At 39.5% G+C, this 13,649-nt stretch overlaps 1 protein-coding gene across 1 annotated transcript; it reads left to right on the top strand.

Moving 5' to 3' along the window:
• The first annotated feature begins 99 nt into the window (after positions 1-99).
• Positions 100-13,332, top strand: xab2 (XPA binding protein 2). Its single transcript, XM_060897532.1, has 19 exons — positions 100-262; positions 4,030-4,178; positions 4,268-4,391; positions 4,544-4,741; positions 4,922-5,056; positions 6,074-6,238; positions 6,332-6,476; positions 6,561-6,712; positions 9,313-9,432; positions 9,514-9,645; positions 10,028-10,159; positions 10,240-10,353; positions 10,459-10,621; positions 10,912-11,102; positions 11,628-11,750; positions 11,863-12,028; positions 12,430-12,556; positions 12,700-12,809; positions 12,921-13,332. Exons 1-19 carry the CDS (start codon positions 227-229, stop codon positions 12,980-12,982), a joined length of 2,544 nt encoding a protein of 847 aa, XP_060753515.1. The 5' UTR covers positions 100-226; the 3' UTR covers positions 12,983-13,332.
• The last annotated feature ends 317 nt before the right edge of the window (positions 13,333-13,649 follow it).

Raw genomic sequence — 13,649 nt, 5'->3', positions numbered from 1 at the left:
TGCAGTTTTCGCAATCCCCGATAGGTGGCGACGTACATCACTTGCGCCACTCACAGACGACCGTTACGTTTTATAGCCAATAGAATTCGAGGAAATGGTTTTGTGGGCGGGTTTAATTTCGTCCACAAGACGTTTGGCTAAGCTACATAGCTAGCTAGCTACCTGTGCTGTATTGTATAAACATCCTAAATAACTTTCGGTCCTTCAGAACTACAGGAGGAGAAACATGCCTATTTTTAACGGAAAGCAAGACGTTGTGTTTGTACGTATTTTTATCTATTAAAATAAAACTCTATAAAAGTTTGTTTGAAGCTAACTAGCTCTCTCGACTCGCCGCTAAGCTAGTTAGCAAGCTAACATCGATTTGGTTACGGTGAATTTGTGGTTTAATGTCGTTATTAGTGAATAATTTGATATTTATCCAGACACCCAGACTGTAGGACATCAGTACATTAGAGTTTATTTACTCTTCCCCTTTTATACGATGTTATTTTGTAATAAACTGTAAGGTAAAAGAACCTAAAGGGTGAACGATGTAACACACGGTATCGTATCGTGATGTCAAACATTTCACGATATTACACACGATAATTCAGTTCAGATCTATTTCTATAGAGCTTTTAACAAGTGACGTTGTCTCAATGCGGCTTTACAGAGCTTACAGAGATAAACATGGAACAAAAGAATGATTATAGATTAATATAATACAGAACTCAAGATTAATATTAGATATATTTAAATGTGTTTGTATTTATCCCTGATGAGCAAGTCTGAGGTGACTGTGGGGAGGAGAAACTCCCTTGAATGGTAAAGGAAGAAACCTTAAGGGGAACCTCATCCTCATATGGGTGACACTGGACGGTGTGATTATAAATATACAGTCGGATAAATGTTGTATTGATGAGGAGGTTGTTGTCCTCGAAAACCACATGGAGTTGGTATCTCCTCTTTAATATAGAGTCTAACTGGCGCTGGTAGACGTCTAGACGTCTCAGGATCCTCACAGGGTCGGCCTCGTCTCAGTGGAGGTCCAAGATCTATGTGTGACGACGTGAAGGTTAAATTACAACAAAACCGGAGAGCTGCATTTACTGTTTTAATATGTTTATTTATTAATTAACTAAAAATCTAATGAACAGTTTTTAAACATTTTTAATCAGAATCAGGTTTATTGGCCAAGTGTGTTGACAGCTATTTGTGACTCTCAAAAGTACAGACATGAATAACACTATACAAGACAAGACAATACAGACATAAATAACATTATACTATACAAGACAAGACAATACAGACATAACATTTATACTATACAAGACAAGACAATACAGACATAAATAACACTATACTATACAAGACAAGACAATACAGACATAAATAACATTTATACTATACAAGACAAGACAATACAGACATAAATAACATTTATACTATACAAGACAAGACAATACAGACATAAATAACATTTATACTATACAAGACAAGACAATACAGACATAAATAACACTATACTATACAAGACAATACAGACATAAATAACATTTATACTATACAAGACAAGACAATACAGACATAAATAACATTTATACTATACAAGACAAGACAATACAGACATAAATAACACTATACTATACAAGACAATACAGACATAAATAACATTTATACTATACAAGACAAGACAATACAGACATAAATAACATTTATACTATACAAGACAAGACAATACAGACATAAATAACACTATACTATACAAGACAAGACAATACAGACATAAATAACATTTATACTATACAAGACAAGACAATACAGACATAAATAACATTTATACTATACAAGACAAGACAATACAGACATAAATAACACTATACTATACAAGACAATACAGACATAAATAACATTTATACTATACAAGACAAGACAATACAGACATAAATAACATTTATACTATACAAGACAAGACAATACAGACATAAATAACACTATACTATACAAGACAATACAGACATAAATAACATTTATACTATACAAGACAAGACAATACAGACATAAATAACACTATACTATACAAGACAATACAGACATAAATAACATTTATACTATACAAGACAAGACAATACAGACATAAATAACACTATACTATACAAGACAAGACAATACAGACATAAATAACATTTATACTATACAAGACAAGACAATACAGACATAAATAACATTTATACTATACAAGACAAGACAATACAGACATAAATAACACTATACTATACAAGACAATACAGACATAAATAACATTTATACTATACAAGACAAGACAATACAGACATAAATAACATTTATACTATACAAGACAAGACAATACAGACATAAATAACACTATACTATACAAGACAATACAGACATAAATAACATTTATACTATACAAGACAAGACAATACAGACATAAATAACATTTATACTATACAAGACAAGACAATACAGACATAAATAACACTATACTATACAAGACAATACAGACATAAATAACATTTATACTATACAAGACAAGACAATACAGACATAAATAACATTTATACTATACAAGACAAGACAATACAGACATAAATAACATTTATACTATACAAGACAAGACAATACAGACATAAATAACACTATACAAGACAAGACAATACAGACATAAATAACATTTATACTATACAAGACAAGACAATACAGACATGAATAACATTTATACTATACAAGACAATACAATACAGACATAAATAACATTTATACTATACAAGACAAGACAATACAGACATAAATAACACTATACTATACAAGACAAGATAATACAGACTATACAAGACAATGCAGATGTGATACAATAGACAGTACGAGTATAAAATATGAATACAGAATATATGACTGATCAGTTATGTATATAAAGTGTGAGAAGTGCACGGTATTGCCATTAACAGTATTGTGTAATATTGTGCTTTTGTACAATATGCAGCAGCAGTAGTGTGTGTAACATACACGGATGATGTGATGACTGACGGTTCTGATAATGCAGTACTTAAGTATTTAAGATGATATTTAAGATATTTCTGAAAAAAATTTAATCTTGAAGTAATGCTGATATTTGATGGTTCTGACGCTCGTCTTTTCCCTGCAGAACGTAAGCATGCGTGTGTGTGTGTGTGTTCGTAATTCTCATAATATTTTCATCTACACAATACTGTAGATCTTTTAAAGGAATATTTAAGAGTTGTCCTTTACTCGACTACAATAATAATCCTAATATGTATAAGTGTGAAGATATTTTTAAAAAGGTATGAATGAAACGATATAAGTTTAGATTATAAGTATATATAATGCTGTTGTTATTTGTATTTAAGCTCTTATTTATTTATTTAAGCTTTAAGCTATAAGTCCAGTGTCAAAGGATTAGTGTATACTGTATTATTTTATACAATAAGCACAAAGATATAGAAAGTGCAGTTATACACAGAGAAAACGGGGAAAGTTGCATCAGAGCCACTTCTCACATCAGTAACTGGTTTCAAGTTTTTTTAAAAGCTTTTTGTTGCCCTTCTGTGATGCAGGATTTAAGGGACACGTTGTCTAAAGTGTTCAGGAAAGAAAATAAAAGAACATCTGCTCTTGTTGCAGCACGTTTCACGTTAATTGCTTATTAAAACATTTTGCAGTCTTATTTGTGGTTCTGATTACATTGAATTTTTGTTTCCTGAAAACTTTACTGTTACTATTTTTATTTCCTTTCTGCTCTTTATAGTAGCTCTAAGTGCCTCTGCATTTGTGATCCTGACCTCATGGGTGTTTGAGATGCTTGTCATCACTTCTTTGGTTTGTCAGTCCTTTAAAGGTTCTGCGTTTAAGCTGACAACACAAGGTTTTCCTTTCTTGAAGTAGAAACACTGTAGAAAGCTAAAACAACCTGAAGAATCAGAGAAGCACAGGGAGACGAGTATTTCCTCGGACGCACGTCTCGGTCTGACGCCGTGAACTAACCCTTAACTCTGACCTCTGCTTCAGGAGGAAGATGATTTGCCGTACGAGGAAGAAATCATCAGGAACCCGTACTCGGTGAAGTGCTGGATGCGCTACATCGAGCACAAACAAAACGCACCCAAGTCGGTGCTGAATATGATTTACGAACGAGCGCTTAAAGAGCTACCGGGCAGGTCAGTGCGAGCTCCTCGTTTGGTTTAGCAGATCTTATTTTATTAAATGATTTTCTTACTAATATTTGCGTGTGTCTTTAAAACGGTAGTTATAAATTGTGGTACAATTACCTGAGAGAGAGAAGGAAGCAGATCAAAGGAAAATGCATCACAGATCCAGTGTACGAGGAGGTCAACAACTGCCACGAGAGAGCGCTGGTCTTCATGCACAAGGTAACTGACATCTCAATGTGTAACCAGAGCAAAACTGATCAGAGTAAAACTGATTCTGAAACTTTACTGCTCAGACACTGATGTAACCTTTTTTTTCCACACCGCGCTCGGCTGTCACTCGTTTAACTCTTTCCTCCCTCGTTTCTTGACAGATGCCGAGGATTTGGCTGGATTACTGTCAGTTCATCGTGTCTCAGTGCAAAATCACAAGAAGCCGGCGCACGTTTGACCGAGCGCTCAGAGCTCTGCCCATCACACAGCACCCACGCATCTGGCCCCTGTACCTCAAGTTTGCTCGAAAGTTACCCCTGCCTGAGACCGCCATCCGGGTTTATCGACGATATCTCAAGGTGTGTAAGTGTGTGTATGTGTGTGTGAGAGAGAAAGAGCGAATGTGCTGCAAATCTTCACCTGTAACAAACAATTGGGTTAAATTTCTAAACAGATATTCTTCACTTTTAAACCAAGTTTCACTTCACTTATAAACATAATTCACCATTTTCTGATGTGTGTGTTTATCTTCTACTCAGCTTTCTCCAGAGAATGCAGAGGAGTACATCGATTACCTGCATTCTGTAGGACGGCTGGATGAGGCAGCGGTGCGGCTGGCAGCCGTAGTCAACGACGAAGGGTTTGTCTCAAAAGAGGGGAAGTCAAACTACCAGGTCAGTGTGTTTTTAGTGCCTATGTGTATGTACAAACACACACACACACACACACACACACACACACACACGGAATTGTTTGCAAAGTGCTTTAAATCTGAGGACACTGGTTCCGTTGGACATTTTTAAAAAACTTTTACATGATTTGGAGAATGAAACATCGGGCTGTAGGTGTTTTAATTAGTTTTTTATTGATATTGAAATTTGATGGACTTGCTTGTGTGTGTGTGTGTGTGTGTGTGTATGTATTGTTATTGTTGGATGTTATTTGTTAAACTCAAACGTGCTTGCATCTGTTAGTCTTGGCCAGGACGCTCTTGTAAAAGAGATTTTTAATCTCAATGTGCTTCTTTCCTGGTAAAAGAAAGGTTATAATAATAATAAAACACTTATTACATGCGCATCGTCGGATGCTTGTACATTTTTAATAAAATTAAAATCAGACAGCCTCCGAATGGAAGCATGAATAAAATGAATAATCTCTACCAGCTAAAATTCATATCGAATTACAAAAGCAAAATCAGCTTTAGGCTTTATGTTTTAAACTCTATATCTATATATTACTCTATATCTATACAGTTTTATATTAAAACTGTGGGCACGTAACAGCATCAGGTACAACCTCATTAGCCAGTAAGTTATAGAATTTTATTACATGAATTTAATTACATGGAGTTATAGAATTTAATTACATTAATTACATCAATTTCATCACTTTTTTTGGTTTGATGATGAAATGTATAATCAGTTAGAACTTCTGTAAGAGGAGCTGCTTCCTGTTTCGTTTTTTTAAATGTATAAATAAATCATTTTTTCCCAGGTGTTGATGAACTGAATTTGTTTGTTGATGCAAAACATGCCTTGGGCTTTCTGTTAAATAAAAAAAACCCAGCAAAAACTCATGTGTGACACTTTGGTGATATGGAATTTGAGCTAAATTAATCTTTACATGATGCAAAACACACTAAACCCGACCTTCACACCAATCTCTGCCGTTTCTTTGCCTCCTCATTGTAGCTCTGGCACGAGCTTTGTGACCTTATCTCCAAGAACCCAGACAAGGTGACGTCTCTGAACGTCGGCGCCATCATCCGTGGTGGTCTCACGCGCTTTACAGACCAGCTGGGCAGGCTCTGGTGCTCCATGGCTGATTACTACATCCGCAGCGGCCATTTCGAGAAGGTATTTTACTGTTTGCTCCTCTCAGATACATGTTCATTAAACCCCGAGCCCAAGATCTTTGCGTTTAACTTGTCGTTTGTTTCGTGCGTGAAGGCGCGTGACGTGTACGAAGAGGCGATTCAGACTGTCGTCACTGTGCGAGACTTCACTCAGGTGTTCGACAGCTACGCCCAGTTTGAAGAGAGCATGATCGCCGCCAAGATGGAGACCACGTCCGAGATGGGACAAGAAGACGACGGTAAGAGACGAATAGAAAACGTGCGGCGGTGTCTCGATCAACCACACATGTTGTGACAGATGTTGTACTTTGTTCTTGCTGTAGACGACATCGATCTGGAGTTACGCTTGGCTCGGTTCGAGCAGCTGATCACACGCCGGCCGCTTTTACTGAACAGTGTGCTGCTGAGGCAGAACCCACACAACGTCCACGAGTGGCACAAGAGAGTCAAACTCTACGACGGAATTCCTCGCCAGGTGAGAGGACATTTTAACGTGAAATGAGAAACACACACTTATCTCTTTATCTCCAGATTCCAGGGCCAGGATATATAAAGACTCTAATAATGATCTCAGAGAGCTCCTAATTTAACTTAAACATTTCTAACTGAATCTTTTCTTAAGAGCGATTCAGGACCTCGGAGCAACTCTTAGCAAGGAAAATACAACAACTTTTATCTTAGAAAGGAGGCGTGGCTTAACCTGTTACTAGGTGACACGTTCTTAGGAAGACTGTGATTGGTTGTTCAATAAAAAAAAAGGAACGCTTTTTAAATCTGCTCTATTATAAACCTTCACTTTGTCTCTTAAGATATTTGAGTCTATATTGTGTAGACCAGGGGTGGCCAACCAGTCAGAGACCAAGAGCCACATTTTTTACTGTGATACCGCAAAGAGCCACATCATACACATGGGCACACATGAACATCACCTTTTTTTTCCCTGCCATTTTGAGAGCGACCTTGGCACAAATTGTTTACTCAAATGATCTTGTCCTACTGGGAAACTTTGAGGTTATCCTCATCCCACTCACATGTGCGTTTGACAAAAATACCGTATTGAACTCAAGCGAAGCGAACACGCATATTAAAAAGACACAAATACAAACTTCGTTATGAACGTAAGAGCCGCATGAAACCGGGCAAAGAGCCACATGCAGCTCGGGAGCCGCAGGTTGGCCGCCCCTGGTGTAGGGATTACGCCCGTGACCAATCATATTAGAGATGTTCTAACATCTGTATGTTATAAATGTAATGTAAATGTCACAGAGATAAATTATATCATAAAGATGTTCGAGTATCTCTAAATGACATAAGGACAGAATATATTTATACTGAACAAAATTATAAACACAACACCTTTTGTTTTTGCCTCCATTTTTCATGAGCTGATCTCAGAGATCTAAGACTTTTTCTTGTGTTAGTGAGCACTTCTCCTTTGCCGAGATAATCCATCCACCTCACAGCTGTGGCATATCAAGATGCTGATTAGACAGCGTGATTATTACACAGGTGTGTCTTAGGCGTCTAATCTGTATCTAATCTGATTAGTCATAACAATAATCTCTACACGATCTAATCTGTATCATCTTATTAACTCTATCAGTATTAAATATTGTACACAACACATTTCTTCTCCCTCTTCACCTTTCAGCCATTTTCTCCTCCGATAAAGAAACTCTTAATCCTCTTAAACGTCCTCCTCACGACTCCTAACACTTTTTAACCTTATGAGCTCTTAAGGGTTAAGATGCTCTATGAAGAACTTTTATCTTTACTGGGATCTTCTCTTTAATATCAGGGCAAAACGCCCACATTTATAAGAGCTTTCTTCACTAGGAGCAAACACTTAGCACTAAATTTTCCTGATTAATAGGCCCTGAGGTATTATTGTCATGCTCCACAATGGCAGATCCCATCCCTTAAGGTTTAAGTTTTCAGCTGCATGTTGGTGTTTTGTTAAAAATCATATTGAAAAAGCAAGCGGCAAACATCATTCGAGGTAAATGAAAACTCGTGTGAATGTTTTTAATCCAAACCAGCTTTCAGGCGGACCTGAAGTCATTTCGCTTAAACGGCAAAGATTCAAAAACGAGTTGCTGTACATCAGTTTGCTCTAGGTGAACTTTAACCCCACGGATATTTGCCGTACATGCGCACGCAAGTCAGGAGGCAGATTGTGTCTTATTTTCAGAAAAAATTAATAAAGTAAACTAATAATAAAATACTTCCTGAACCACGTTTCCCAGATCCAGTCACATCAGATGCCCCTTTTCCACCGAGGCAGTTTGAGTGCTGGTTCGGAGCCTAATTTAGAACCAGTTCTTTCTTTTTCAACAGCCAAAGCACCGGCTCTGAACCAGGAAAAGTGGTTCTTAAGTAGCACCAAAACGTTGCTGGTCTAGACTTAAGAACCGCTTGTGTCAGGGGCTGTGGGCGGGGCTACTGTTAGCGCATTTGATAATGTACCTTAAGTATACTAATGTTGAATACACTTTTACTTTACCGCGATATGATACATTATCAGCACACATGACAGTAGGTAGCTACATGCTAAGGCTAACTTTTTACTGTGTTAATGATAAAATAACGTTCTGTACTTTCTCGATAACAACCTCCGTTTATACAGATTACATGGAGCTGCACGTACACGTTGGATTCGCTCCGTTTGGGTGTTAATGTAGGTTCACAAAGCCATGAGCATTAACAGTAAAGCAACATCCACCATTGTTGATGTGTTTGTGTTTGTCGCTGCTGCGCTAAAGTTGCTGGGACACGTGACACAGTGACGTCAGACTCGGCTCTGTGACGGCTCTTTAGCCGGTGGAAAGGCAAACCGGTTCTTAGAAGGTTCACCAGTGGAACCAACTTTGAACCAGCACCAGCACTAGCTCTGAACCAGCACCCGGTTCTTTTTGGTGGAAAAGGGGCAAGAGTTGACGTTTTGCTTCTTTGCTTATTAACTGCTCCTTCAGGCTGATTGTTGTTGAAAGTGTGATTCCCATTTATTTTTCATGTTTACCTTTTGAACGGGATCCGTTTCGTGAACACTTAATAATTTGTGTTATTTGTGCGCAGATAATAAACACCTACACCGAAGCCGTGCAGACCGTGGACGCCGTGAAAGCCACGGGGAAGCCTCACTCACTCTGGGTCTCGTTCGCCCGCTTCTACGAGGAAAACGAACAGCTGGATGATGTATGAAACGACGGAAAGCTCTCTTCTGTCTTTTAGCACTGCTTTATGATATTCTTAACATACCATCGAATCTCCTTTAAGGCCAGGACGATCTTCGAGAAAGCCACCAAGGTGAACTACAAGCAGGTGGACGACCTGGCGGCCGTGTGGTGTGAATACGGAGAGATGGAGTTACGGCACGAGAACTACGACCAGGCGTTACGTATACTCCGGGTCAGTCTCAGTATCCTACATGCTGCACACGTTTAAGAGAATTTACTCGAAACGGTTAAATATCTGCTCGTTTTAATATTCAACCACGTTTATGTACGTGTGACTAATAGTATGTCACCATCACCATAGCAACAAAGTGTTTCCTCATTCATTTGTCCTTAGTCACCCTCATCAAACATATTCAGAATCCAGACCTTTATCCACCTCGATTCATCACAGACATTTAATTCAGTGTCTAATGAACAGATTAGTAATCAAGACTTTTTTTTTATTATTATTTAATGTCCAAAAGTGAATAAAATGGAACATCTGTTGTGTATCTGCTGATGTGCCTCAGTCAGTAGCTTATTGTCCATCGTCGGTTGTCGTCGTCTCTTCACAGAAAGCCACGGCGATCCCGGCGAGAAAAGCCGAGTACTTTGATTCGTCAGAACCGGTGCAGAATCGAGTGTATAAATCCCTGAAGGTCTGGTCCATGCTGGCAGATTTGGAGGAGAGCCTCGGCACCTTCCAGGTATCAGCGACCTCCTACAACTGAAATACTGCCGTCAATAGTAATGAACATATTCTAACGTGTTCTATCTCTTCTTACAGTCAACTAAATCCGTGTATGATCGCATTATTGACCTCCGCATCGCCACGCCTCAGATCATCATCAACTACGCCATGTTCCTCGAGGAACACACTTACTTTGAGGAAAGCTTTAAGGTAAGACTGCAAGCTAGGATTGTTTTAAATTGCTTGTCAGAAATGTCTTCAGGTACCGTGACAAGATTATTTTTATTCCCCCCTAAAATCTCTGCTACGTTTCAGGCGTACGAGCGCGGCATCGCGCTGTTCAGGTGGCCGAACGTCTACGATATCTGGAACACGTACCTCACCAAGTTCATCGATCGCTACGGGGGCAAGAAGCTGGAGAGAGCACGAGACCTGTTTGAGCAGGCTTTGGATGGGTGTCCACCCAAATTCGCCAAAAGTAAAGCTCGCTTGAGTTTATTAAGTCATGCTAGGATGTTTGTTTTTGTGCAGGAAAACATAAACATCTATAACATACAAAATAAGATCATGAACAACATCGCACACTATGTAAAAACGGATCGATCTCAGAATACTAATATAATAGGCAGTGAGGAATTTATTCGAATTATTGTGTTAGCCCATTTTGTCTGATTGATGATCCATATCCACTAATTTTAGGGTCTTTGGTTTGAATGAAAATTTGAATGAAGGTTGGAGAACTTTTCCACAATCTGTTCCTTTTCCTAGCCATCTACCTGCTCTATGCTAAGCTGGAGGAGGAGTACGGACTGGCCCGCCACGCCATGGCCGTGTACGAGAGATCGACGCAGGCCGTGGAGACCGAAGAGCGCCACCTCATGTTCAACATCTATATCAAGAGAGCTGCCGAGATCTACGGAGTCACTCACACCAGACCCATCTATCAGAAAGCCATCGAGGTACGGTGCTGTCTGTGCGTCACGGGTTGCAGGAGTTTATCTGTTGCTTGCAGTGCAACATCTGGATTCACCGAGTAACCAACTGAGTTATGCGTTAAATCAGGACACTGTGCCGGGTTGGAAAAATCTGTTCCAGATGAAACATTACTGCAGCCAATTTCAACCAGGAAACTTTTTCATATTATGTTTGGAATCTTTCCTGTAATGCTGCTGCAACACACTTCCGTTGTCATGCCAACAAAACACTCCTACAGCGTTTCTAAGTAGAGAACTCGACCGAAAAACACGTGAATAATAGAAAACGTGAAAAGCTGGAATCAGGATAAATTTTCTCCTCCCAGATTTAACAAAAAAATAAACTGAATCATTTTCTTTACAAACCGAAATTGCAGCTTGTCATGTGAAAGCCTGAGGTTCGAACATGTACCTCTCTGTGCTGTAGCCCGTGATGTAGAGTGAGATGTGGAGGCTGTATAAATGTCACCGTTACAACGCGTGTGTTTGTCGTTGACTTTGTGATCCCAGGTTCTCCCAGACGAGCATGCCAGGGACATGTGTCTACGCTTCGCTGACATGGAGAGCAAACTGGGAGAGATTGATCGTGCGAGAGCTATTTATTCCTTCTGCTCCCAGATGTGCGATCCCAGGGTGAGCCATCGATCATTCTACTCCATCGCCATGTTTATATATATAGACTTGACCTTGTTCTCTTCCGATTCACCGGCAGAGATTCCACTCATCATTTTCTCCTTTTTTCTAGATGACTGCTAATTTCTGGCAGACCTGGAAGGAGTTTGAGATCCGGCACGGGAACGAAGACACGATCCGCGAGATGCTCCGGATAAAGAGAAGCGTCCAAGCGACCTACAACACACAGGTCAACTTTATGTCCTCACAGATGCTCAAAGCAACAACCAGCACTACGGGTAAGTGAGCCGTCATCTACTACCATAATCATCGGTACCTGTTTTTAAACAGAGAAAAAAATTCACTTATTACACTGAGAATGCCGTGTGCTTTCATTTTAAATTTTTTTTTTTAGTGCCATTCTTATGCTGAACCTTAGCTTTGTTTTTTTTTTTTACGTCTCAGTAATTTAGGACGTTACTGACTTGAATCAGTGGATGAAGTTTATGCATTGAAACACATGGATAAAATATATTTATGTGGATATTCATGTGGTGTGTGTGTTCTTTTCTCTCTCTGTCTCTTTCTCTGTGTCTCACTCTTCCTCCCTCCCTCCCTCGCTCTCTGTGTCTGTGTGCCTGTTGTACGTGCGTGTGTGTGTGTGTGTGTGTGTGTGTGTGTGTGTCTTTCTACCCGTCAGTGTCAGACCTTGCCCCAGGACAGAGTGACATCGATGACATGAAGATGTTGGAGCAGAAAGCACAGCAGCTGGCTGCAGAGGCTGAACAGGACAAACCCAAACTTAAAGACAAGATCCTCTTTGTCAGGTCTGACCCATTCCTGCTCGCCTTTTATTTCGTTTCCTCACAGCACCACACCTGAACTTCCTCAGAAACTCCACACACCCGGTGTGCGTTAAAAATAAACTTTGCCTCATTCTTTACCGTGTGTGTGTGTGTTTATGGTGCAGGAGTGACACCTCTCGCAGCGAACTGGCTGAACTCGCCAAACAGGCCAATCCAGACGAGATTGACATTGACGATGACGAAGAGGACGGAGATGGAGATGGAGAACCAGACGGTGAGTTCACCTGCACTATTTCACAAACCGGCGTAAGCCTCAGGATGTCAGTCGTGCGGTTTTGATTCTCTCTCTCTCTCTCTCTCTCTCTCTCTCTGGTCTTTTGAGCAGAAGTACAGCTCGAGCAGAAAAGCGTCCCTACAGCTGTGTTCGGAGGACTGAAGGACGACTGAACGGATCATCGCGATGTTAATGATAGATGACCTCAGCTTCATGTGACAGCCAGAAATTGGGTATATTTGCAAAATGCAAATGAGCTGATTTGAATTGGTCAAGCATCTGTACACTTCCTGCTGCTAACGTAAATGTTGTCCGGTATCAGGATTTACCGTGTCAGGTGTGATTAACATAGTTCCACATATGAACACCAACACAAGGGGTCACACTTTGCCCTGATTCACACAATCCTAAAGAAATAGTCCTGAGTTTTATAACATGATCTGTCACATTTCTACTGTGTGTGTGAATTACTGGAGTTATTTTTATGTTTTTGTGTACTGATTAAAAAAAAATCCATCCACTGGTGAATTGTCTGATCATCATATAATGAATTTATTATTAAAAATAATTGTACTTTGTTCATTCTGTGTGCAAACATTGAAAATGCATGACTTTAGTAATTACTTTCAAACTACAGACGCTACACGTTCCGGCCCCAGCGAGCTTTTAATGACGTTCACGCTATGAGGGTGTTTTTTTTCCCTCAATCACCTGATGTCTCATGTTGCATCCTTGAAGCCAAGCGGGTAAACCAAACATAAAGGGGGTTTCTATAGTAACAGTTTACACACTTACACACAGGGACTTGTACACCGGACGCTACATAAATGGATTATAGAA

Source organism: Tachysurus vachellii, chromosome 21 (genome assembly GCF_030014155.1).
Source record: "Tachysurus vachellii isolate PV-2020 chromosome 21, HZAU_Pvac_v1, whole genome shotgun sequence".
NCBI lineage: Eukaryota > Metazoa > Chordata > Actinopteri > Siluriformes > Bagridae > Tachysurus > Tachysurus vachellii.
Note: the sequence above shows the minus strand (reverse complement) of the source record. Positions and strands in the feature narration are given on the sequence as shown.

Bases quoted from the DNA above. Each gene is read 5' to 3' on its own strand.
- xab2 (XM_060897532.1), top strand. From the start codon at position 227: ATGCCTATTTTTAACGGAAAGCAAGACGTTGTGTTT. The intron at 9,433-9,513 runs GTATGAAACGAC...ATCTCCTTTAAG, and splicing joins AAAACGAACAGCTGGATGAT to GCCAGGACGATCTTCGAGAA. The intron at 10,622-10,911 runs GTAAAGCTCGCT...TCCTTTTCCTAG, and splicing joins TCCACCCAAATTCGCCAAAA to CCATCTACCTGCTCTATGCT.